Raw genomic sequence first — 25,279 nt, 5'->3', positions numbered from 1 at the left:
GGGAGACCAGGCCCTCGCTGCCCCGTGGGGGGTGCCACATGGGTCAGGGGAACGTGGCGGCCCTCTGCCGGGTGCGGGTCCTTGGGGAGGCACCTTCCGGGAGTTGCCCTGTGGGTGCTGGGGCCTCACCATAGCGCTGATGCCCCACTCGAGGTTCCCACGTTTGCCACCCTGCAGTCCTGCATGTGCAGTCACGGGCCTGAGGCTACACGTGAGAGGCAGCTGGCGGCGCCCCTTGGCACTGCAGGTGGATGGTGTGGCCGTCCTGCTTTTTGCTCACGCTCCAGTGTGGTTTCCTGTTAGCTAATGCCCTCCCCCCACCCACCATTCTAGTTGAGTGTCCATCTGCAAAGCAAAAGCAATACCGGGGTGATGATAGGAACACGTGTGGTCTCTATAGGGAGGGGTCCTTTGGGGCTGTGAGCGCCGATGACACGGGCTGTCATCTGGCCTTGGTGCCCCGGGCACGGGGCAGAAGTCTCAGTGCATCCAGATGACATGCCTTTTGCTCTGCACCTGGACTCAGGACATGGGTTGAGCCTGCAGGACTCACCGTGCATGTTGGGGGCCCGCCTTCTGGAGGGCAGGAGTCTAGGGGACAAGTGGGCCCAGGAGTTCCTTCCTGGAGAGTAAGCCTACTGAGCTCAGGCAGGGTGACCCAGCCATAGGTGGGGTGCAGGGTCCCTCAAGACGGAAGGTGTCACGGGAGAGTAGTCCTGATCTAGGAGGGGGACAAGGGCCTGCAGGGGAGGGCCTGGGGCCACAGCAGTGTCCCTTCTGGGCCCAGACTGATGTTGGGCCAGTCCCGTGGACCAGGAGTGGGTCTGGGGACTTAGGAACGCGAGGGCGTGGGAGCCACCAGGAATCTTTGGGAGCCTTTGTGCTTTGACCAGTGCCAGTTTATTTGTCATCTGTTCACCGGGGCTGTGGTGCACAGCGCCTGGGTGCCCCTCCTCAAGGTACGCTTTGTCGGCGGGCAGGTGGGGTGCTCCTCCCCCTTTGCTTCCCTCTGCTCACTGTGACCTGTGTCTCTCCCCAAGCATCTCTGCTCGGGGGCCCAGCCTCCCCAGGAGTCCCTTCTGGATGGCTTTCCTTGCTGCTGTCATCCTGGGTCCTGGCTGCAGTAGGACTGGAGGCCGTGTGCATGAGCAGTGGGCGTGGCAGGCAGTAACCCATGTGGCCCCAGAGGCCAGCCAGTCCACTGCAGCCTGCTGGGTCCAGTCGGGATCTGCAGGGCCGCTGCCTGCACCCCCTTTCTCTTCAGGGGCCCAGGTGAGCCACCTCCCAAGGGCTCTGGGAGGCCATGGCTGTGCCTCGGAAGGGGCTGCAGGGCAGCGTGTCGGGGTGGTTTTGTGGGCGCAGCTCTAGTCTCCGCAGCGCTGGCGGCGGCACGCACAGCTGCTGAACACTCGCACTGTGAGCACCAGCGGCTGCCCCCACGCCGCAGGGTCCTCGCAGGGCAGCGTGAGCCGCTTCTCGTAGGAGCTGACGGGGTGGCAGCAGCTGCAGGTGGTGGCCACCTGCATGGTGTTGGTGTTGAAGCTGCAGAGGAGTGGTGGAGCATGTGTCAGGGCGGCCACCTCAGGCCCCCCCGGGCCCTCGCAGGGGTAGGTGCCAGGATCCCAGCCTGGGCCTGCAGGGAGGGGCTGGCTCCCGTTTCTGAGCTCCCCCGCCCCCAGCAGGTGTGGCGCAGACAGGTGTTTGTGAGTGGGCCAGGGTGACCTCACGGGGCAGCGGCACACTACCGGGTTGGGAGCTCTCAGTGGATCTTCCCTAGCTTCTGGGAGAAGTGCCTCTGTCGGGCCAGGCGGGCTCCCAGCCCAGCCCAGACCCGGTCAGACACCGCTCAGGGCTGATGGCTCACCTGGCTGAGGAGGTGCACACACCCTCGCAGCGGGTCACTGTGATGTTGGCCGTGCACCCCTGGTAAGTGACTTCTTCATCAGACTCCTTCACGCTGCAGGCCCCTGGGCGCGGAGAGGCGGGTGTCAGACAGCGACCCCGGGTCGTGACTTCTGGGGCTCTGCACCTGGCCCCCTCGAGAGCAGGAGCTGACATACCTGGCTCTAGGACGCGGGTTTTTAATCCCCTTTTTGTGTGGCAGAGTGGGTGGTGCTGGCTCCACCAAGGGAAGGCTGCCAGCTGCCTGACTGCTTACATGATCTGAACAGGACCACGTGGGCACCTGCCAGCTCTCTCCTGCCCACAGTGGTGTCTTCCTTGGGCCCCCACCCTGGGCCCCGGGCCACCTCCCCTTGTCTGAGCCCCACTGAGGTCAGACCTCACAGCTTTGTGTGGAAACAAAGCCTGATATTAAGTCTCTCGTTTTTTCTTACTGAAAATTGGCTACATTGGGAGTCTCTCAAGGTCAAGGGTTTCTGAGGATGAGGCAGATTTCCAGCCCCCGCCCTGGTGGAGCCATGCTCAGCTCCCAGCCGCCCTCGCCACCTTCCCTCCTGCCCCAGCACCCACCTGTGGGTGGAGGTGTCTCTGGTCTACTGGTCTCAGTACCTGTGAGAGGGACGGGGTAGGTGTCAGTGTACTCCATGGGAACAGATGGTATCACAAGAGCTCCCTGCAGCGGTCTGTGCTACTGGGGGTGGGGCGGGGTGTGGACCCGGCTGTGAGCTCTGCCCTGCGTGCATCCCAGTGGACAGGCTGTAATGATGAGTTATCCTGGGTGCCTGTCAGAGAACTGCTAGTGTGGGACTTGAGTGAAAAAGGGAAGACTGGACAGTCTTTCTCGCCTTCCCACCTGCCCCCTTGTGGGGCCTCCCTGTGGCTTCAAGCCCTGCCTGCCTTGCTTTTCCACTGGAGGTGAGGTGAGAGGCTTGGTGGGGACAGAGCTCTGGATGCTTCCCTGTGGTTCCCATTGCCCCCAGCTCTCCTCCCCTTGATCTCCTGCTCCTGCTCTTTCATCCCATGTTCTGGGTCTCCTCCTCCCAGGCAGCCTCTACCCAGTCCTTGTCCCACAAAAGAAAATGCTATTTTTCAGTGCCATTCTGGAGTGGTGGAAGTCCCACTAGGGGAAGCCTGGGGATGTGTGAGAGGAATCTGGTCCAGGGGAGGCATGCCATGCAAGGGAGAGGCATCCCTGGAGGACAGGGTTTCTCGAGCAGGAAGGGAGAGCAGAGCTGGAGGCACCTGCAGTGCTGAGACCTGGGCAGGCACTGAGCCTGGAGCACGGGCACCCCAGCTGCTGGTTCCAGTTCAGCCCCAGCAGGCGCCTGAAGTGAGATGTGTGTGCACTTTTTGCAACCTGGGGGTGGCTGGCCAGGCTGGAGTTCACTGGGACCTGGCCAAGAAAGGCTGAGCAGAGGCCCAGAGGACATGAGAGCAGCATACAGCAGAGGACAAGATGGAGAGGGGGGGTGGGAGAGGTGTGACCCTGTCCTTCTAGACACCCCCAGGACACAGCTGGAGCACCAGAGCTCAGAGACCTAGAGTGGCACGCCACTGCTGGTCAGAGGCTGTGGCTGTAGCTCCACCTGGTTATGCGTGACCCCAAGTCTACTCATTGTCCTGTGCCGCCTGACCGTCCCTAGGCAGGGCAAGTGATAGCTTTAGGGGGAAGACACACTTGCTGTGAGAGCTGGACCAGCCACTGTGGGTGTGGGCAAGGCGTGATGGGGCACAGCAGGGATCAGGAGAGAGCACCCATGGGGTCATCAGGAGGTATGAGGGGGTAAGAAAAGGCGGGGATCCAGTGGGACTGACCCAGAGTGTTGTCCAGAGCGCAGAGACAAGGTTGAGAAGAAGTGTGCCCCGTGGGTCATGAGGGGGCTGCAGAGATGTCACTCACCTGCAGGGCTGGGAAGAGATGTGGCAAGAGAGGAGATGGACTGGCTCTCAGTGGACACAGACCCGGTGGTGGGAAAGGAGGAGCTTCTGTGTGCAGTGATGGAGCTGGTCAGGAACATGGTAGTCTGCAGCCCAGTGGTACTCGGCTGTCTGGTTGTGAGGTTGGTGGCTGGGGAACTTGGGATGGCTGTCACCCCCAGGGTAGAAGACAGGAGGCTGTGGGTGGGGGTTTGGGTGGTGAGAGAGGTGGACTGTGAGGTGGTGGACTGAGAAGATGGGACGGAGGAAGTGGGGCTGCTGGCTGTGGTCCGGGGTGTAGACAGGACTATGGTACTAAAACTGGGGACAGGGGACAGGGTGGGAGACGATGGAGGTGAGTGGGAGGACCTGATGGGTGTGGAGGTGGCTAGGGAAGGGGGGCTGGTCGACAGGGAGGCTGTTTGTGATACAGTCAGAGGTGCAGAGGGGGAGGGACTGTGTGGAGCTGAACTAACAGTTGGGATGCTGTGTGAAGTGGAAACTGCAGAAGGTGAAGGGGAAGATGATATAAAAGGAGAGGTGTTCGAGGACACATGAGAAGGAGGAGAGGAAATGGTGGGTAAGGAGGAGGGTTTCAAGATACTGGAAGAAGAGTGTTCATGTGGAAGAGTTGACACGGAAACAGACGTGGTTAAAGGACTTTGGCTTGGGTTTAGAGAAGTTGGAGAAGATAATGGAGAGCTGAAGCTAGAACTTTGTGGCAGGGCTGTGATGACCAAGCTCTGGGTTTGTGTGCTCCCTGTTGTGGTCTTTGTGAGTGGCAGGGTTGTGGGTGTGGTGGTCCCTATTGTTAATAGTGGGGATATGGATGTGGGTGCTGTGGATGTGACCGGGATGTGTGTCAATGGCGTTGGGGTGCCAGTAGGCTTTGTGGTGGAGTAGGTAGCATGGGACTCAGTTGGGGTAATGACTCGGTGAGAGGTTGGAGTCACCGAGGTGGTGGCAGATGTTGACACATGGATGGGAAGGGTCTCTGGATGTGATGGGGTGGAATGGGGGGTGGTGGTCTGGAAGGATGTTCCTGTTGGCAGAGCTCTTGTGTGAGAGGTGGTGTGGACAGAAAAGGTGGCACTGGACTGAGCGGTGAATGGAGTGTGTGGCCCAGTGGGGGTGACTGTTGTAGTGTGTGTCACGGGTGTCCCAGTGCCTCTACTAGTAGATGTAAGGGAGATAGTAGTGAGTGGTGGAGAAGTGGTTATAGGGAGGATGGTTGAAGTAGAGTGTGATATTGGGGCTGTGGAGGTTGCTGTGCTGACTGAGTTTTGGGCTTGAGTGGTCCCTGTTGTGGTCTTTGTCAATGGTGGGGCTGTGGGTATGGTGGTCCCTGTGGTGGTTTTGGTCAGTGGAGGGGTTTGGGATGTGGTGGTTCCTGTTGTGGTGTTTGTCAATGGTGGGACTGTGGGTGTGGTGGTCCCTGTGGTGGTCATTGTCAGTGGTGTGGCTGTAGTGGTTTCTGTTGTGGTCTTTGTCAGTGATGGGGCTGTGGGTGTGGTGGTCTTTGTCAGAGGTGCGGCTGTGGTGGTTTCTGTCAGTGGTGTGGCTGTGGTGATCCTTGTGGTGGTCTTTGTCACTAGTGTGGCTGTGGTAGTTTCTCTTGTGGTCTTTGTCAGTGTTGTGGCTGTGGGTGTGGTGGTCCTTGTCAGTGGTGTAACTGTGGGTGTGGTGGTCTCTGTTGTGGTCTTTGTCAGTGGTATGACTGTGGTGACCCCTGTGGTAGTCTTTGTCAGTGGTGTGGCTGTGGTGGTTTCTGTGGTTGTCTTTATCAGTGGTGTGGCTGTAGTGGTTTCTGTTGTAGTCTTTGTCAGTGGTGTGACTGTGGTGGTTTCCGTTGAGGTTTTTGTCAGTGGTGTGCCTGTGAGTGTGGTGGTCTCTGTTGTGGTCTTTGTCAGTGGTGTGGCTGTGGCTGTGGTGGTCTCTGTAGTGATCTCTGTGGTGATCTTTGTCAGTGGAGAGGCTGTGGGTGTGGTGGTTTCTGTGGTGGTCTTTGTCAGTGCTGTGGCTTTGGGTGTAGTGGTTTCTTTTGTGGTCTTTGTCAGTGATGTGGCTGTGGGTGTGGTAGTCTTTGTCAGTGGTGTGGGTGTGGTGGTCTCTGTTGTGGTCTTTGTCAGTGGTGTGACAGTGGGTGTGGTAGTCTTTGTCAGTGGTGTGGGTGTAGTGGTTTCTGTTGTGGTCTTTGTCAGTGATGTGGCTGTGGGTGTGGTGGTCCCTGTGGTAGTCTTTGTCAGTGGTGTGACTGTGGTTGTGGTCTCTATCAGAGGTGTGACTGTGGGTATGGTAGTCTTTGTCAGTGGTGTGGGTGTGGTGGTTTCTATGGTGGTCTTTGTCAGTGGTGCGGGTGTGGTGGTCTCTGTTGTGGTCTTTGTCAGTGGTGTGACTGTGGGCATGGTGGTCTCTGTCAGCGGTGTGACTGTGAGTGTAGTGGTCCCTGTGGTGGTCTCTGTCAGTGGTGTGACTGTGGGTGTAGTGGTCCCTGTGGTGGTCTCTGTCAGTGGTGTGACTGTGGGTGTGGTGGTCCCTGTGGTGGTCTTTGTCAGTGGTGGGGCTGTGGTGGTCTCTGTTGTGGTCTTTGTCAGTGGTGTGACTGTGGGTGTGGTGGTCTCTGTCAGTGGTGTGACTGTGGGTGTAGTGGTCCTTGTGGTGGTCTCTGTCGGTGGTGTGACTGTGGGTGTGGTGGTCTCTGTCAGTGGTGTGACTGTGGGTGTGGTGGTCCCTGTGGTGGTCTCTGTTAGTGGTGTGGGTATGGTGGTCTCTGTTGTGGTCTCTGTCAGTGGTGTGGCTGTGGATGTGTTGGTCTCTGTCAGTGGTGTGACTGTGGGTGTGGTGGTCCCTGTGGTGGTCTCTGTCAGTGGTGTGGCTGTGGGTGTGGTGGTCCCTGTGGTGGTCTCTGTCAGTGGTGTGGTTGTGGATGTGGTGGTCTCTGTCAGTGGTGTGGCTGTGGATGTGGTGGTCTCTGTCAGTGGTGTGACTGTGGGTGTGGTGGTCCCTGTGGTGGTCTCTGTCAGTGGTGTGACTGTGGGTGTGGTGGTCTCTGTCAGTGGTGTGACTGTGGGTGTAGTGGTCCCTGTGGTGGTCTCTGTCAGTGGTGTGGGTATGGTGGTCTTTGTCAGTGGTATGACTGTGGGTGTGGTGGTCTTTGTCAGTGGTGGGGCTGTGGTGGTTTCTGTTAAGGTCTTTGTCAGCAGTGTGACTGTGGGTGTGATGGTCTCTGTCAGTGGTGTGACTGTGGGTGTGGTGGTCTTTGTCAGCGGTGTGACTGTGGGTGTGGTGGTCCCTGTGGTGGTCTGTGTCAGTGGTGTGGCTGTGGGTGTGGTGGTCCCTGTGGTGGTCTCTCTGAGTGGTGTGGCTCTATATGTGGTGGTCTCTGTGAGTGGTGTGGCTGTGGATGTGGTGGTCTCTGTCAGTGGTGTGACTGTGGGTGTGGTGGTCCCTGTGGTGGTCTCTGTCAGTGGTGTGACTGTGGGTGTGGTGGTCTCTGTCAGTGGTGTGACTGTGGGTGTGGTGGTCCCTGTGGTGGTCTCTGTGAGTGGTGTGGCTGTGGATGTGGTGGTCTCTGTCAGTGGTGTGACTGTGGGTGTGGTGGTCCCTGTGGTGGTCTCTGTGAGTGGTGTGGCTGTGGGTGTGGTGGTCCCTGTCGTGGTCTCTGTCAGTGGTGTGGCTGTGAATGTGGTGGTCTTTGTCAGTGGTGTGACTGTGGGTGTGGTGGTCCCTGTGGTGGTCTCTGTCAGTGGTGTGACTGTGGGTGTGGTGGTCTCTGTCAGTGGTGTGACTGTGGGTGTGGTGGTCCCTGTGGTGGTCTCTGTGAGTGGTGTGGCTGTGGGTGTGGTGGTCTCTGTCAGTGGTGTGACTGTGGGTGTAGTGGTCCCTGTGGTGGTCTCTGTCAGTGGTGTGGCTGTGGATTTGGTGGTCTCTGTCAGTGGTGTGGCTGTGGATGTGGTGGTCTCTGTCAGTGGTGTGGCTGTGGATGTGGTGGTCTCTGTCAGTGGTGTGACTGTGGGTGTAGTGGTCCCTGTGGTGGTCTCTGTCAGTGGTATGACTGTGGGTGTGGTGGTCCCTGTGGTGGTCTCTGTCAGTGGTGTGGCTGTGGATGTGGTGGTCTCTGTCAGTGGTGTGGCTGTGGATGTGGTGGTCTCTGTCAGTGGTGTGACTGTGGATGTGGTGGTCTCTGTCAGTGGTGTGACTGTGGGTGTGGTGGTCCCTGTGGTGGTCTCTGTCAGTGGTGTGGGTATGGTGGTCTTTGTCAGTGGTATGACTGTGGGTGTGGTGGTCTTTGTCAGTGGTGGGGCTGTGGTGGTTTCTGTTAAGGTCTTTGTCAGCAGTGTGACTGTGGGTGTGATGGTCTCTGTCAGTGGTGTGACTGTGGGTGTGGTGGTCTTTGTCAGCGGTGTGACTGTGGGTGTGGTGGTCCCTGTGGTGGTCTGTGTCAGTGGTGTGGCTGTGGGTGTGGTGGTCCCTGTGGTGGTCTCTCTGAGTGGTGTGGCTCTATATGTGGTGGTCTCTGTGAGTGGTGTGGCTGTGGATGTGGTGGTCTCTGTCAGTGGTGTGACTGTGGGTGTGGTGGTCCCTGTGGTGGTCTCTGTGAGTGGTCTGGCTGTGGGTGTGGTGGTCTCTGTCAGTGGTGTGACTGTGGGTGTGGTGGTCCCTGTGGTGGTCTCTGTGAGTGGTGTGGCTGTGGATGTGGTGGTCTCTGTCAGTGGTGTGGCTGTGGATGTGGTGGTCTTTGTCAGTGGTGTGACTGTGGGTGTGGTGGTCCCTGTGGTGGTCTCTGTCAGTGGTGTGACTGTGGGTGTGGTGGTCTCTGTCAGTGGTGTGACTGTGGGTGTGGTGGTCCCTGTGGTGGTCTCTGTGAGTGGTGTGGCTGTGGGTGTGGTGGTCTCTGTCAGTGGTGTGACTGTGGGTGTAGTGGTCCCTGTGGTGGTCTCTGTCAGTGGTATGACTGTGGGTGTGGTGGTCCCTGTGGTGGTCTCTGTCAGTGGTGTGGCTGTGGATGTGGTGGTCTCTGTCAGTGGTGTGGCTGTGGATGTGGTGGTCTCTGTCAGTGGTGTGGCTGTGGATGTGGTGGTCTCTGTCAGTGGTGTGACTGTGGGTGTAGTGGTCCCTGTGGTGGTCTCTGTCAGTGGTATGACTGTGGGTGTGGTGGTCCCTGTGGTGGTCTCTGTCAGTGGTGTGGCTGTGGATGTGGTGGTCTCTGTCAGTGGTGTGGCTGTGGATGTGGTGGTCTCTGTCAGTGGTGTGACTGTGGGTGTGGTGGTCCCTGTGGTGGTCTCTGTCAGTGGTGTGACTGTGGGTGTAGTGGTCCCTGTGGTGGTCTCTGTCAGTGGTGTGACTGTGGGTGTGGTGGTCCCTGTCGTGGTCTCTGTCAGTGGTGTGGCTGTGGATGTGGTGGTCTCTGTCAGTGGTGTGACTGTGGGTGTGGTGGTCCCTGTCGTGGTCTCTGTCAGTGGTGTGGCTGTGGATGTGGTGGTCTCTGTCAGTGGTGTGACTGTGGGTGTGGTGGTCCCTGTGGTGGTCTCTGTCAGTGGTGTGACTGTGGGTGTGGTGGTCCCTGTCGTGGTCTCTGTCAGTGGTGTGACTGTGGGCGTGGTGGTCTCTGTCAGTGGTGTGACTGTGGGTTTAGTGGTCCCTGTGGTGGTGTCTGTCTGTGGTGTGACTGTGGGTGTGGTGGTCTCTGTCAGTGGTGTGGCTGTGGATGTGGTGGTCTTTGTCAGTGGTGTGACTGTGGGTGTGGTGGTTCCTGTGGTGGTCTCTGTCAGTGGTGTGACTGTGGGTGTGGTGGTCTCTGTCAGTGGTATGACTGTGGGTGTGGTGGTCCCTGTGGTGGTCTCTGTGAGTGGTGTGGCTGTTGGTGTGGTGGTCTCTGTCAGTGGTGTGACTGTGGGTGTAGTGGTCCCTGTGGTGGTCTCTGTCAGTGGTATGACTGTGGGTGTGGTGGTCCCTGTGGTGGTCTCTGTCAGTGGTGTGGCTGTGGATGTGGTGGTCTCTGTCAGTGGTGTGGCTGTGGATGTGGTGGTCTCTGTCAGTGGTGTGGCTGTGGATGTGGTGGTCTCTGTCAGTGGTGTGACTGTGGGTGTAGTGGTCCCTGTGGTGGTCTCTGTCAGTGGTATGACTGTGGGTGTGGTGGTCCCTGTGGTGGTCTCTGTCAGTGGTGTGGCTGTGGATGTGGTGGTCTCTGTCAGTGGTGTGGCTGTGGATGTGGTGGTCTCTGTCAGTGGTGTGGCTGTGGATGTGGTGGTCTCTGTCAGTGGTGTGACTGTGGGTGTAGTGGTCCCTGTGGTGGTCTCTGTCAGTGGTGTGACTGTGGGTGTGGTGGTCCCTGTCGTGGTCTCTGTCTGTGGTGTGGCTGTGGATGTGGTGGTCTCTGTCAGTGGTGTGGCTGTGGATGTGGTGGTCTCAGTCTGTGGTGTGACTGTGGGTGTGGTGGTCTCTGTCAGTGGTGTGACTGTGGGTGTGGTGGTCTCTGTCAGTGGTGTGACTGTGGGTGTGGTGGTCTCTGTCTGTGGTGTGACTGTGGGTGTGGTGGTCTCTGTCAGTGGTGTGACTGTGGATGTGGTGGTCTCTGTCAGTGGTGTGGCTGTGGATGTGGTGGTCTTTGTCAGTGGTGTGACTGTGGGTTTAGTGGTCCCTGTGGTGGTGTCTGTCTGTGGTGTGACTGTGGGTGTGGTGGTCTCTGTCAGTGGTGTGACTGTGGATGTGTTGGTCTCTGTCAGTGGTGTGACTGTGGGTGTTGTGGTCTCTGTCAGTGGTGTGACTGTGGGTGTTGTGGTCTCTGTCAGTGGTGTGGCTGTGGGCGTGGTTGTGTTTGTCAGTGGTGTGAGTGTGGGTGTAGTGGTCCCTGTGGTGGTCTCTGTCAGTGGTGTGACTGTGGGCGTGGTGGTGTTTGTCAGTGCTGTGACTGTGGCTGTGGTGGTGCCTGTGGTGGTCTCTGTCAGTGGTGTGACTGTGGGTATGGTGGTCTCTGTCAGTGGTGTTACTATGGGTGTGGTGGTCTCTGTGAGTAGTGTGACTGTGGGTGTGGTGGTCTCTGTGAGTGGTGTGGCTGTGGGTGTGGTGGTTTCTGTGAGTGGTGTGACTGTGGGTGTGATAGTTTCTCTGGTTGTCTCTGTCAGTGATGTGGCTCTGGGTGTGGTGGTTTCTATTGTGGTCTCTGTCAGTGGTGTGACTGTGGGTGTAGTGGTCCCTGTGGTGGTGGTTGTCAGTGGTGTGACTGTGGGTGTGGTGGTCTCTGTGAGTGGTGTGACTGTGGGTGTGGTGGTCTCTGTGAGTGGTGTGACTGTGGGCGTGGTGGTCTTTGTCAGTGGTGTGACTGTGGGCGTGGTGGTCTCTGTGAGTGGTGTGACTGTGGGTGTGGTGGTCTCTGTCAGTGGTGTGACTGTGGGCGTGGTGGTCTCTGTCAGTGGTGTGACTGTGGGTGTAGTGGTCCCTGTGGTGGTCTCTGTCAGTGGTGTGACTGTGGGTGTGATAGTTTCTCTGGTTGTCTCTGTCAGTGGTGTGGCTCTGGGTGTGGTGGTTTCTGTTGTGGTCTCTGTCAGTGGTGTGGCTGTGGGTGTAGTGGTCCCTGTGGTGGTGGTTTTCAGTGGTGTGACTGTGGGTGTAGTGGTCCCTGTGGTGGTCTCTGTCAGTGGTTTGGCTGTGGATGTGGTAGTCTCTCTGGTTGTCTCTGTCAGTGGCATGGCTCTGGGTGTGGTGGTCCCTGTGGTGGTGGTTGTCAGTGACGTGGCTGTGGCTGTGAGCACTGTCTCTGTGACAGGGATGTGTGTTGATGGAGAAGGGGTGCCAGCTGGCCTTGTGGTGGAGAGGGTGGTATCGGACTCGGTCAGGCTGATGACCTGGTGAGAGGTCACCGAGGAGGTGGCTGATGTTGACACGTGGATGGGAAGGGTCTTTGGAGGTGATGGGGTTGGGTAGGGTGTGGTGGTCTGGAGGAGTGTTGCCGTGGGTGGAGCTGTTGTCTGGGAGGTGGTGGGGAGAGGAAGCGAAAGGGTGGTGCTGGAGTGAGCAGTGAAGGGGGGCTCTGGCCCAGGGTGGGTGGCTGTGGAGTGGGCAGCCTGTGTGCTGTGACTGGTGGGGGCCGTTGGTTGCAGGCTGGTGTATGCTGTGCTGGGCCCTGTGGTGCTCTCTGGCGGCCATGGGGGCTCCGTACGCTGTGTCTCCTGGCTGATGGGGGTTTCGGGGGTCCATCGATGTGTTGAGGATGCTGTTGAAAACAGGGACGTCATTTCACTCCCTCCCCCTTGTTACCCTGCTTTGGAGTCACCCACACCTTCCGCATTGGTCTCCTCACCTGTGGCTCTTGTGTGCCTGCTGGGGTGTCCAGCAGCTTTCTGAATGACTCTTGTTCCTCTCCCAGCCCCCTGTCCCGGCATTGTCTGTGGGCCCTTGTTGCATCCTGAATGTCTGCAGTGGGTTTTGGGGTCCCTCCCTAGCAGCCCTACTCTCAGGGTGGGCTCCTGTGCTCTGGCCTCAGGCAGGCACTTCCTCTTCCCTCCTGCTCTCAGGGGAATGGGGAGTTGGTGGCCCTGCCTCCGAGTTGGGGCCTGTGCTTGGCTTAGGGGCCTTTTGGAGCCCTGGCACGCTGAGGCCTGTGGATTCCCTCAGTGAGGGTGGCTGTGGGGGAAGGCTGCTTGGGTCTGCTGGTCTGGGAGATGTGCAGAGAGGAGTGTAATGAGCTGGGCGGGCTGCCCCCACCTTAGGCCCATGGTCACAAGGGTCGCCCACGGCCGCACTCTTCCACATGGCCCAGAGGCTCAGGCTGGGCACAGGGGCCGCCCCGTGGAGGCCCCTCTGCAGGGACAGGTGGTGGAGGCGTGCTTACTTGTGGGATGCTCTGTGGTGGTTCCTGACGTTGCCAGGGTTGGCGAGGCTGCAGTGGTGCGTGCCGTGGCCCGAGCTGTGGACTGCGTGGTGGTGCTGAGGGAGGGCCCCAGGGGCCGTGTGGTGGCCCAGGTCACGGGAGGGCCCGTGGCTGTGGACCTTTGAGTGGCCGTGGGGGTCGCTGTGGATGTGGCCCGGGTGGTAACAGCAGAGGTGCTCCGAGGTGACTCTGCAGGGACGGTGCCCGGTGTCCCCGTCAGCCCCACCCACACGCCCCCGGGTGCTTCCTCACCCACCGCCGGGCCCCTGCCTGGGCCTTACTCTCCGAGGAGACCGCTGGTTGTGTCCGGGTGGTCGGGGCTGTCCCTGCCTGTGTGGAGGAGGAGGCCGTGGCTGTGGCCAGGAGGCTGGGCGTCTGCGTGGGGACTGTGGGTGGTGGTGGGGAGCCGAGCCCAGTGCTGGGGGTCAGTGTGGTGCTGGCCATGGCTGGCGTGGTTTCTGTGGCAGGCGAGCCTGTGGGGGACATGCGTGCTGCTGTTGGGGGTAGGCAGCTGCCCCTGCACGCCCTTGGGGAGGAGCCCTCTCTTCCCTGCTGGGCTCCCGAGCCCCCTGGGCTGGGCAGGAGGCCCCGCGGTGCTCGGTGGCCGGGCATTGGGGTCTGCCTGGCCTTCCGGTCTGACTCCTTCCCCCAGGTGCACCTGCCCCCCACACCCACGCGCCCAGCTGCTGCCCCGGCGGACAGACACAGGCAGGCTGGCTGGGCCGTCCCGCAGAGTAGAGCCGGGAGAGCCCAGGGAAGAGCCTGCATCACCGCGACACCTCGTGTGTGTGCAGTCACCTGTTGTGGGCGCTGGCGTGCTGGGCGGTGGCACTGCAAGAGGGGGGCCAGTCAGGAGTGCTGCCTCCCTGCCCCCACGCCCCCCAACCCAAGGAGGCCCTGTACAGCCTTTGGCTGTGTCCCCAGGGTCTGAGTCAGGAACCCGGGGGTTGGAGCTGCCGTGGAAGTGTCAGGACCCCAACCCCCCTTCCTGTCGTCATGGTGGGCCTGGCAGGGACTGGTGGGTCTGGCTGGGTGCTGCCCCAGGGTCGCTGTAGGTGGTGGTCAGTGTCCCCTGGCTGCCTGTTGCTGAATCCCAAGGCGGTCCCTGCCCTGCACCCACACTCCTCAGCAGGCCTGGGTATGCCCTGTGACCAGAGGCTGAGAGAGTGGATGTTTGGTGCGGGGAGGCAAGGGCTGATCCTTTTCCCTGTGTGTCTGGCTGTGTCCCAGGGAGCGGGGTACACAGGGGCTCTCTGGGAGCTCTGTGAGGGTTGGGGGCTTGCGGGCAGTGGGCTGAGCTTACTGCATGGCACACACGTTCCCGTGTCGTGATCGAAGTACTCATCCTGGGAGCAGTTGTAGCAGCCTGAGAGATGCACGCAGAGAATGGCCAGACCTCAGTGCTGAGCCGGAAGCCCCTCTTCCCCTGGCCTCGGCCCTCCCGGAGGGCCTGTCAGGGTCCCCGCCGCCAGGCCCCCATCCCGCCTGTCAGTGGTCCTGACGCTGCAGGCCGCCCTCCTCCCGTCCCTTCCACGCCCGAACCTTCGATGTTGTCCGGGATGCTCTGTGGCCACGCGGGGCAGAGGCATGGCTGGTAGCGCCACGTGCAGTTGGCCCCCTGGGTGTACTGTAGCTCACCGCCCACCTCCGTGTGCGTGTTGTAGAAGTCGCAGTACACGGCTAGGGGGAGGGACACCATCAGTGGCAGAGCTGGGCTCAGAGTCCCTTTAGGCTTAGGGTTCCCCTGGGCTCAGGGTCCCCAGGGCTCAGGGTCCCTCTGGGCTTAGGGTTCCCCTGGGCTCAGGGTCCCCAGGGCTCAGGGTCCCTCTGGGCTTAGGGTTCCCCTGGGCTCAGGGTCCCCAGGGCTCAGGGTTCCCCCGGGCTCAGGGTCCCCAGGGCTCAGGGTCCCTCAGGGATCAGGGTTCCCCCAGGATCAGGGTTCCCCCGGGCTCAGGGTTCCCCCGGGCTCAGGGTTCCCCCGGGCTCAGAGTCCCCCCGGGCTCAGGGTCCCTCAGGGATCAGGGTTCCCCCAGGCTCAGGGTCCCTCAGGGATCAGGGTCCCCAGGGCTCAGTGTCCCTCAGGGATCAGGGTTCCCCCGGGCTCAGGGTTCCCCCGGGCTCAGGGTCCCTCAGGGATCAGGGTTCCCCCAGGTTTAGGGTTCCCCCAGGTTTAGGGTTCCCCCAGGCTCAGGGTCCCTCAGGGATCAGGGTTCCCCCGGGCTCAGGGTTCCCCCGGGCTAAGGGTACCCCCGGGTTCAGGGTTCCCTCGGGCTCAGGGTTCCTCCGGGCTCAGGGTCCCCCCGGGCTCAGGGTCCCTCAGGGATCAGGGTCCCCCGGGCTCAGGGTCCCTCAGGGATCAGGGTCCACAGGGATCAGGGTTCCCCCGGGCTCAGGGTCCCTCAGGGATCAGGGTTCCCCCGGGCTCAGGGTCCCTCAGGGATCAGGGTCCCCCCGGGCTCAGGGTTCCCCTGGGCTCAGGGTCCCTCAGGGATCAGGGTTCCCCCGGGCTCAGGGTCCCTCAGGAATCAGGGTCCCCAGGGATCAGGGTTTCCCCGGGCTCAGGGTTCCCAGGGCTCAGGGTCCCCAGGGATCAGGGTTCCCAGGGATCAGGGTTCCCCCAGGCTCAGGGTCCCCAGGGCTCAGGGTCCCCAGGGATCAGGGTCCCCCCGGGCTCAGGGTCCCTCAGGGATCAGGGTTCCCCTGGGATCAGGGTCCCCCTGTGCTCAGGGTCCCCCCGGGCTCAGGGTCCCTCAGGGATCAGGGTTCCCCCGGGCTCAGGGTCCCTCAGGGATCAGGGTTCCCCCAGGCTCAGGGTCCCTCTGCAAGGCCTCCCTGGGCACAGCCCGCTGCCCATCCTGGAGAAGTGCCACAGCTGGGCAGCTCAGCCACAGCCCCGCAGAGGCCGGAGGGCCGGAGCAGGACTCACGGCAGAAGTCGGGGGACCGCCAGTCCACACACACGCCTTTGTCCATGCAAGCTTTGGCGTAGGCGGCCACAGCGTCACACAGGCACTCGCAGTCCCCGCCAGTGTCGCACGCACATGTGTCCTGCACGCAGGCCTCATAGTAGGGCAGGCGGTAGACCTGTGGGCAGCCCTCGGAGTCAGGTGGGGGCTGGGCTCCCCCGCTGACCCTCCCTGACCGCTTGGCGCTGGTGGGGCGGGGCCCACCTGGCCATGGCAGGCAGCGAAGGTTTGGCTGTTGATGATGCTGCACTTGCGCTCGGCCCAGGAGCGACGGAAGGCATTGAGGCTGCAGGGGTCCAGCGCAAAGGTGGTGTCGCCGCACAGAGGGCTCTCCTTCCAGGAGTTCACAAACTCCAGCTCACTGGATGCCAAGTACTTGCTGCGTGTCTGGAAGTCGTCCTTCATATTCCCATTGTAGTTGCCACACAGGCCGCAGAGGGGATCCTGCGGGAGCCAGTGTCAGGTGCCGAGCGGGCAGGGGCTCCCCACATCCCCGGGCTGCAGGGCGGGCAGTGGTACCTGGGAGGCGCGGGCAACCTTGATGAAGATGGTCATGTGCTTGTTCCAGGTGAGGGTCAGGTTGTACCTGCTGCCGATGGTGATGTCCAGCACCAGGTTCAGGGAGCCAGCCTTGACCCTGAAGTGCACGCCAGGGTCCTCCCCGCTCACTGTGTAGTTGGCGTCTGCCAGCACGATGGACAGGCCCTGGGGGGCGCAGCTGTCACAGACTGCCTGCCCCCTCCCGGCCCGAGCTCTCCCGGCCTGGGGGCCTGCCCTCTATAGCCTTCTTGGGAGAAGGTCCCAGGGCACTCTGGAATCTGCTGAGGGCTGAGGGTCAGGCTTGGGGGAGATCCCTCCCCACTGCACAGTTGTCCAGTTCTGGGGGACACTGCCGGCATGATGTGGACATGGAGGCCGGGGGCAGAGGGCGGCAAGGGCCCTGAGTGGCTAGGCTCTGGGGCCCCGGGGCAGTTGGGGAGGCCGCCTGCTTGCTCACCCCCAGGAGGATCTTTATGGCCCGCGAGCAGGTGGCGCCCGACTTCGCGCACACGACGTTCTCTGTCAGGATCTTGAAGGTGGGCTGCGAGTCGCTGGCATTGCAGCCATCCTGTGGGGAAGGGGTGTTGAGAAGCTGGCCTCGTGGCCCCCAGCCCCACGTTGGCCCCCGTGGCCTGGCACGCACTCACCGTGACGAGGATGTACTCGCAGTTGCCCTCAAACACAAAGCGCTGCCCGTCAAAGGTGACCACATGGCCCTCCCCATAGAGGCTGCAGGTGGATGGGCAGTGGGTGCTTTGCTGGCAGGACCACGTCCCGTTTGAGCAGGTGCTGTGGAAGGAGCGGGGTGTCCTGGAGTTTGGGGGATGACCTGGGCACACGCGCACCACAGGACCTTGACCTTGTGGGCCGGCGGGGCCCCTGCCCGCCCCAAGCACTTGACGACAGTTGGGCCACCAGGGTCTGCAGGTGGGGCTGCAGCTCACCAGGTCTTACAGTCGGTGTGGAGCTCAGCGCCCCGGGGGTAGGAGACACCCGCAAACTCGCACGGGCACTCCTCAGGGGGCACGCACTGCCCACTGGCGTCCTCGTAGAGCCCCTTGGCACAGACACAGCCAGGCTCACACTTCGTGGGCACCTGCGGGAGGAGGGTCAGTGGCTCCTGGACACGGCCCCACTTGCTGCCACCACAGCCCTGGGCCCTTCTGAGACTGCCCCCCGCACCGCGTTTTTCCCAGACCTCTCCCTGCGTGCACCCTGCTCTGGGCCTTTCTCTTAGCAAAGCTGCCCCACCCCACCCCTAGGGGCTGGGCTGCTCTGGCCCCTTCCCAAGTGGCAGGGCCCTCAGTCCTCAGGCCTCAAGGAACCCACAGAGAAGCACGCTCAGTGGCCAGGCCGTCAGTCACATGCATCTTGGGGTGGGTGGGATGGAGTGTGGCCTGCCATCCCTGAAGGGTCTGTGGGAATCCTCTCATGGACCAAGAAGCTGCGGACGTCCACCATGGGAATGTCCGCCCCAGGGCGTCCCTGGCTTCCTAAGGTAGTGGGGTCTGCTCTCCAAGGAGCGCCCTTGCCCCTCGCTCCACCCAGCCTTACACAGGGGGTGCCAGTGGCCAGCATCTGACAGGTGGGGGCGCAGGCTGCCCCAAACTTGTCCTCCGAGGACTGGCTGCAGGACTGGAACGTCTTTGGGGCCGAGCAGGTTGCTGCAGAGACAAGGGGCCCGGGGTGAGGGGGACACAGAGGAGCCAAGGCCCCTGCAGTCCAGCTCCGCCGGCCTTGGCCACAGCCACATACCCAAAAGCATCTGAGACCGCGCTGGACAGCTCAGCCGCCCGTTGATGCAGTGGCTGTGGGCGAGAGGCTGGGTAAGTGCCGCCTGGGCAGGGCTGCAGGCCGGGCAGCTGCCCTCCGGAGCCCTTGCTCACCAGACGACCCCATTGACCATGGTGGACTGGTCGGCTAGGATGAACCCGTGGTTGTCCAGGAGGCACGGGCACTGGGCCTTGCGCACACACTCGGTCTTGTGGTTCAGGTAGGTGCCCTCGGGGCAGTTGCAGCCGTCTACTGGCACAGCGCTGGGGTGGCACTCGGCCTCTCGGTCGGTCAGCGACAGGCACGTGTGGTCACAGGCCTGGCTGTTGTAGCTGAACGTCTGGTTGCCTGTGCAGGGAATGCCTGCGGGGGCCCAGGGGACAGGAGCCACGTCCTGGGGAGGTGCCCTCCGTGTCCGCCCCCGCAGGCCCCGCCCACCCAGTGCACCCGCCCCTCAGGCCCCGCCCACCCAGTGCGCCCCCTCAGGCCCCGCCCACCACAAGGCCCCGCCCCCGCCGCACGCACTGCAGTTGTCCACGCTGCTCCTCCAACCCTGTAGCAGGACGCCGCGCGAGGCGCATGCGAGCGCGTAGTCCCCAAGGGCGGCGCAGATGTGCGGGAAGGTCTCCTCGTAGTTGCAGGCCTGGTACACGCACCTCTGCGGGCCAGACAGTGGCCATGGGCGTCTGCCCTGAACCTCGAGAGTCTCCCCCGGGGCCCCTCCATGCCCACGGCCCCGCCCACCTTGTAGAAGGGCTTGGGGTCCACGGTGGCGTGGCAGTTCTCGAACACCGTGCCCTTCTTCACCAGCACTGCACAGTGGGTCTCCGCACACACCTCTAGGGGGGCAGGCCGGCGTGGGTCAGCTGCCTGCCAGGGTCTCCCGCCCACCCTGCCCCTCCTGGGCAGCACTCACTGTTGAGCTGGCTCATGGAGCAGGGGTCGGTCTCACGCTCCAGCGCAGCGGGGCAGTTCCCCGCCCGCCAGGAGTCCACGAAAAGCGAGGCAGTGCCCTCGGCGATGCCCATGCTCGTGGTGAAATCGTCCGTCGTGTCCCCATTGAAGTTGCCGCAGAGCCCTGGGCCGATGGCGAGGGTGGGTGGCCCGAGCTCCTTCCTGTCCTCCGCTGTGCTCCCCAAGGCCCCCCCTCCCCTGACCACACTGGGAGGGCCAGCTGTGGTGCTGGATGGACCGGGTCAGCGCCAGGCTCTGCGGGGCCCTCCTCCTCTGGGGTGGCCAGGCCGGGCGGGGAGGGGCATCTGGGCCAGCCCTGGGCAGACTGGGATGGGACTCACCTCTGGTCTGGCCTCTGAACTGGGGCCCGACAGTGATGTACAGCTGGAACACAGGCCATAGCTGGATCACGAGCTCCAGCCCGAAGGTGGTGACCATCTGGAGGTGGGTGGATGTCTGCCTGAAGACCGTGATGTTTCCTGAGGGGACAGGGGCCTCAGCAGGTGGTCTGCTTTGAGACCCGGTTCAGTGAGGCCCCGGGTGCTGGGTGGGGTTGGGGACATACGAGTCTTGTATGGCAGCCACTTGATGTCACCATTGTTGGTGACCACCTCGTCCTGAGAAATCACGATTTTGTCCTGGGGGAACGAGGCCTGAGTTACAGGGGGCCGGGAGCAGGGGAAGCCCCCAACTCGTGCAGGCCAGGCAGGGTGACGCGGAAGCTGGGGTGGGTCTGCCTGGGGCCCCAGGCGGGCACAGGTGGGGTGGCCTCACCTGGCTGGACTTGTAGATGACAGCGACCAGGGAGGTCTCCGAGTGTGAGTAACCAGACTTGTCAAACACAGCCATGAGCGAACCGCCGTCAGGGAGCTGGGGGCTCTGGGGGAGGGGTGGCTCAGGTCAGGCCCCAGGGCACTCACGGTGCCCCCCTGCCCGTGGCAGTGCCCCCATTGGAGGCTGTGTCCTACCTGGACAAGGATGTAGGTGCAGGTGCCGTGGAAGCGGTAGGGCCTGGCGTCGAACGTGGTGACGAAGGAGCCGCCCTCCAGGGCACAGCGCCGTGGGCAGGGCCGCTCCTCACACTCCCAGTGGCCCCCTGTGCACCGGCTGTGGGTGACAGGCGTGATCCAGACAGCCCCCAGCATCCCCCTGCTGGCCTGCATGCCCTCTCCCGCGGCCCAGCACTCACCAGTTCTGGCAGGCAGCTGTTGTGACCTCCCCAGGGGCGTAGACCACCCCACTGAGCGTGCAGGGACACTGGGGCTCGGACACGCAGCTGTGGTTTTTGGAGATGTCGTCCAGAACCATCCCTGCAGGAGAGCGGCTTCCTGGGGCTGTGGCTCGGGGACCCCTCCACCGCCTGTGGGGGCACGGGAGAGCCCCCACCCTCGGCCCTGCCCCCTCCCTGGGTGCTGCCCCCTGGGTGGCAGGCCCTGCCCCACCGCCGCCTCGCTCCCTGAGGGTGAGGACCAGCCCGGGCATAGTGAGGCGGAGCCTTCCCTAGGGCAAGTCCCAGCGGAGCGTCTGGGGCCGCAGGCCCTGGCTCCCAGCCTGGGGTGGGAGGTCGGAGGCCCGGCTCTGGGCTCCTTTTGGGGGTCCTGGGAGGGTGGTGGCCTCACCTTCTGGGCAGAAGCAGCCGAAGGTGCAGAAGCTGGAGCAGCTATGCTGCGGGTTGGAGCAGGTCTGCATGCAGGTCTCGCCGCACTCCTGGTACACCTGGTTGGCCGGGCACTGGCCCACAGCTGCAGGTCAAGCGGCCCTGTGAGAGGGGCCCGCGGCCCCCGGCCTGACCCCCCACCACCCGCCCGGGCCCTCTCTGCTCGCTCCCTGGGACTCACAGCAGAGGTCAGGGCTCCGCCAGCTGTTGACGGGCTGGCCGGCCATGCTGCACTGGCGTGAGTACTCAGACAGCGTGGCGCAGCTGCAGTTGTGCCGGCTGGGCTGGATGCACGCGGCCATGTCTGCCTGGCAGCTCTGCAGGAAGGGCTCCCGGGGTACGGTACACTCGGGCGCCACCAGGGTCAGCAGCTGCAGGCAGGTCTGGGCCTGGGCACAGGGCCACGCAGGGTCACGGAGGCCAAGGCACGCCCCCCACACACCCGTGCCGGCAAGGCTGGGGTGTCGCTGGCCTGGGTCCCCGCCCAACCCCATGCGCTGGCCCCACCCCGACGGTAGGCCCCCCACCTCCGACCCCAGGAGCCCAGCCCAGCTGCCTCACACACGTGCTCTGCCTGCAGGAGCCGGGGGCTGGGGATGGCCTCGTAGGCACAGATCTCGTTGGGGTCGTCCAGCTTCTGGAGGGCGGCGTACTTGTGGGGCTCCAGCAGTTGGCCTGGTGGGGGCAGGGCGGGGTCAGCGCCACGCTTGCCGGGCCACAGCGGGGCTCCCAGCCCTCACCTACCGTCCTCGCTCAGAAACTCGTTGGTGGTCTCGCCATCGAAGTTCCCGCACAGCCCGCACATCTTGCCCATGTACTTCCTCTCCACCAGGACCTGTGGGGGCGGGCACTGTCGGGTAGGCGGGGAGGGGCACAGGGCCCCGGCGCCCCCCAGGAGCCACTCAAGCCCACTCCAGGGGCGCAAAGCCCCCTCACAGGGCAGGACCTGGTGCCACGCCTCCCCAGGTCTGCCCGTCCTGCTCCCCCGTTCTCACTGGCTCGTCCTCAAGCCCCTTGAAAGCCCAGGCTCCCCAGCCCAGCCCCCGACCCCTGCTGACGCCCTTACCATGAGGTGGGCACCGGGACCCCACATGACCACCAGCTCCATCTCCAGCTGCTTGGCCAGCAGCCGCACGCTCTGTCCGAAGGGTGTGATCTGGAGCCCGTTGCTGGTGTGGGGCAGGCTGACCACCCTGCAGGGCAACCGTGGTCAGTGCCGCCCCCGGGCCCCCAGCTGCCCCTCCCGGCTCTCCGGCCTACCCCACGTCCTTGACGGCAATGACTGAGCCCTGCACGGTGACCGCAGAGGCCCCCAGCTCCACAATGATCCGGGAGATGTTCCCCCCAGGCCCTCGCCGCAGCTGGACGCTGAAGGTGGATGGGGCATCCTCGCAGACGGCCGCGAAGACATAGTTGCAGGTCCCCGAGAAGTCATACGTGAGGCCGTCGAAGGTGGAGAAGTGGTCAGCCCCCCATGTTGAGCACCGGCCCTTGTTGTCTGGAGCTGCAGAGACGGTGGGGTCTTGGAGTCCTGCGTCCTCCTAGCTGGCAGAGGGTCTGCGGCCCCTCCCAGTCTCCAGACACCCCCGGGGGTTGGCGGGGAGAGGGGCCTGCATCTCCACGCCCACCCAGCTCTGGGCTGGGGTCTGCCTCACGGGAGTGTGGGCCTCTGTTGGGCCTGGACTCGGACGCGAGGCGGCAGCTTAGCCTGCGTTCAGCGGGACCCCTGCCCCCTCGGCAGGATGAGCTCATCCCCCCCGGGGGAGGGGTGGGCTGGGGTCGCCCCTCGCAGAGACTCTAGGCCCCGCGCGCCATGTAGCCGGGCCATGGCCCTGTGCCCTGGGCAGTTCCTCAGGATGGGGGGCTGCCTGTGAGCCTCACCTGCCTGGGGGGCGTCCTTCACCCTGTGGAGCCCTGGGGGCACCGAGGAGCTGTCCTCCAGACCTGCGAGGACAGGGCCCCCCATCAGCACACTGCCGCCCATGTCTGGGGGTGAGGTCCCAGTGCTGGCGGGTGGCAGGGTCATCTGCATGCATCCTGGGGCCCCGCCCCTGCCCCCGCCGCTGTGCCCCCTGCCTCGGGGTGCACTGGGTTCCTGGCCACACCGACTCCTGAGTCTCAGCATGGTGGCTGCCTGTGTCGTCCCTCTGGGTGACACCAGGAGCCGGCCCACCTGCCTGATGGCCGTGGGGTCCCCGGCCAGCTGAAGGGGTGGCAACCCGGCCCTCTCCCCCTGCAGCGCCCACCACACGGAGCTGCCCCTGGCACCTCTTCTCGGCTCACCACCAGCCCCCACAGCGCCTGGAGTTACGTCAGCTGTGCCACCCTGGACGGGCCCCATGGGGCTGGCACACACACTGTTCCTTCTGCACGCTTGGCGGCCCTTCCTGCACTGCCCATCCTGGTTGGCCCGGGCCCTGCTCGGAGGCCTCCATCCCGGAGTCCCCGGCCCCCAGACCCCGAAGTCGGAACCGGTGCTTCCAGGCCTCTGGTCCAGGAAGGCAGGGCCTCCTTCTCGCCTCCTTTGGGGCCAGCATGGGGTCAGCGCTTAGAGACCCCGGCTCGCCCCAACCCCACCGTGTCCGCAGCCCGAACCCCCAAGGCGCCAAAGCCACGCCCCTCGCCACCCCAGCGTCCTACACCCACCCTGGCTGGCTCCTGGCGTTTCTCTCCTCTTGGTTCTGGGCCCAGGTATGGGGGTCCCCAGAGCCTGGAATGGGCCCAGGGAGGCGGCCTTGGCTGGGCAAGGGTCCTGGGTGCTCAGAGCCACCCCTGGTGAGAAAGCTGGTCCCTGGGTGGGAGGTAAGGGTGGAATGGGCCCAGGCTGCCCACTGGCCTCGTGGCCTGCCCCCAGGCCGGGCACCTTTTCCTGGCTCCACACTGAGGTTGGAGGGGCCCTGAGGCTGCCAAGGGTCACAGCGGGGCAGCAGCTAAGGAGGTAGGCCTTCTCCTGGCTTGAGACCGGGCTCTGGGTCAGACCTGGTGCCTGTGGTCAGCCAGCAGGAAGGGCTTCCCCCGGGCCACGCGGTGATCCCTCTGGGCTGGCCCCTTCTGAGGGCCGGGCTGGGGGTGGGGGAGCCTCAGCCTGCAGTGGCCGTGATGCCTGGGACGCTTGGCTGAGGGGCCTGGGGGAGGAGGAGGGGGACCCGCGTCCCCACAGTCTGACAGGTGATTCTGGCTGGGGCGGCCCTTCCAGCCCCCGCTTCTTTGATCCTCACATTGGCCACACAAGGGGAGTGTCGCCCCACTTTACAGATCGGGAAACCGAGGCCCAGAGCCCCCCCTCGGGCTTGCTGTTGGCAGCCAGGACGCCCCGGAGTCAGCTCTCTCCCTGAGTCTTTTGACTTCAGTGCCCACAAGGCCCCCCGCATGCCCTCTGGCTGCCCCTGGGGACCCCAGAGGCCTCTCAGGACCCAGGGCCCAGTGGGGTGTGCCAGTGCCAGACTTCGGGCACTGAGGCCCCACCACTGTCCCCTGCCCAGCAGGCCTGCGTCCCGAGGGGCCCCTGTCCCCTGACCTGCACGGACACGTGGGCCCTGGCCAGCGGGGTGGCCACGGAGCACGGACAGGCCGCCCTGGCCCGCTGGTCGTCTCCTGGTAACCGCCCCACCATCTCCTGGTCATCAGCGTCCACACGGCCCACCCGCCTCCCGCTGAGTCTCAGGCGAGAAGGCCTGGAGACGTGGAGGGGCCCTGGGGGGGTCTGGCACCCCGCTGCCCACGGGCCCCCACTCACCGGCACTGAGCAGGGCCCCCCCGCAGGAGAGGAGCAGCAGCAGCCGCGGCCCGAGCATGGTGCGAGGCGGGAGTGGTCACTGCAGGACCCGCGCCTCCGTGGGGGACAACGCGGCCGGCTGCACCTGTGTGGCCCGTGTGGGCGCCCTGCACCTTATGTAGGGCGAGGCCTGCCCACCACGCCCACCGAGCCCCACGCTCCATCCCCCAGCGGCCACGGCCGGCCGGGCGCCACGGCGGCCAAACAGGATCTCCGGTGCTGCTTTATCAGGACGTGGCCTTTAGAAAATTCTTGAGCGGGCAGTAGCCCCATAATTACTCACCCCTGGGCAGGGGGCTGGCACACACCCCCTGGGGTCCCGCAAACATCTCCGGTGTTTACTCGAGCTGCGGTTGCCAGGAGTCTCACGGGGTCAGTGGGGGAGTCAGCCCGGCACCTTCAGCCTCACTGAGAAGGGCATGTCTGGGCCGTGTTGGCAGAGATGCTGGGCTCCCCCCAGGGCACTGCTGGGGGGGGCGGGCTCCACTCTCACCTGGACCCTTGTCCCTGAAATGGCGCCAGCCTGCTGGGCCCACCCCATCTGGGAGGAATGGACCCTTGGAGGGACCTCCAGAGGTCAACACCCGCCCTTGGGGGTCCTGGGTGGGGGTTATCGTGCGGCCGGCCTGGGGTTCAGATGAACACCTCCCTGGAGGCCCCAGGAGCTTGTGGGGCCACCCCACCTCCCTGGTGTGGGTGCCCTGGTTGGCCAGCTCACCCCTAGAGACCCCCTTCTTGACTGGCCTCCTGGGACCCTGGTCGTGCAGCACCCACACGCTCTGAGCTGCTGACCTCAGGCGCAGCGGGGGTGAGGTGGGCTCAGGGCTGCCCATCTGGGCACATCTCGGGGGGGGGTCTAGTGCCAGCCCCGGGTGCTCAGCCCCTTCAGGCAGAGGAGCAGAGGCTATGCCCACGCCCCCCAAGCGG

The 25,279-nt window shown here is 63.5% G+C and overlaps 1 protein-coding gene across 1 annotated transcript; it reads right to left on the bottom strand.

The window, feature by feature from the left end:
• Positions 1 to 877: 877 nt before the first annotated feature.
• LOC110149590 (mucin-6) lies at positions 878 to 24,371 on the bottom strand. The gene is given in 36 exon segments (XM_020912087.2): positions 878 to 1,542; positions 1,865 to 1,967; positions 2,473 to 2,511; positions 3,803 to 4,017; positions 11,978 to 12,031; positions 12,650 to 12,771; positions 12,774 to 12,877; positions 12,970 to 13,161; positions 13,487 to 13,519; positions 13,992 to 14,054; positions 14,231 to 14,368; positions 15,615 to 15,771; positions 15,858 to 16,097; positions 16,173 to 16,358; positions 16,651 to 16,761; positions 16,841 to 16,982; positions 17,138 to 17,289; positions 17,748 to 17,857; positions 17,949 to 18,001; positions 18,080 to 18,329; positions 18,492 to 18,624; positions 18,711 to 18,805; positions 18,883 to 19,044; positions 19,262 to 19,399; positions 19,486 to 19,558; positions 19,695 to 19,799; positions 19,889 to 20,027; positions 20,110 to 20,230; positions 20,540 to 20,662; positions 20,759 to 20,966; positions 21,143 to 21,252; positions 21,322 to 21,412; positions 21,644 to 21,770; positions 21,838 to 22,081; positions 22,459 to 22,521; positions 24,314 to 24,371. Coding segments are annotated over 36 exon segments (4,632 nt in total). The 3' UTR covers positions 878 to 1,364.
• Between the last annotated feature and the right edge of the window lie 908 nt (positions 24,372 to 25,279).

This window comes from Odocoileus virginianus, chromosome 28 (genome assembly GCF_023699985.2).
Source record: "Odocoileus virginianus isolate 20LAN1187 ecotype Illinois chromosome 28, Ovbor_1.2, whole genome shotgun sequence".
Lineage (NCBI taxonomy): Eukaryota > Metazoa > Chordata > Mammalia > Artiodactyla > Cervidae > Odocoileus > Odocoileus virginianus.
Note: the sequence above shows the minus strand (reverse complement) of the source record. Positions and strands in the feature narration are given on the sequence as shown.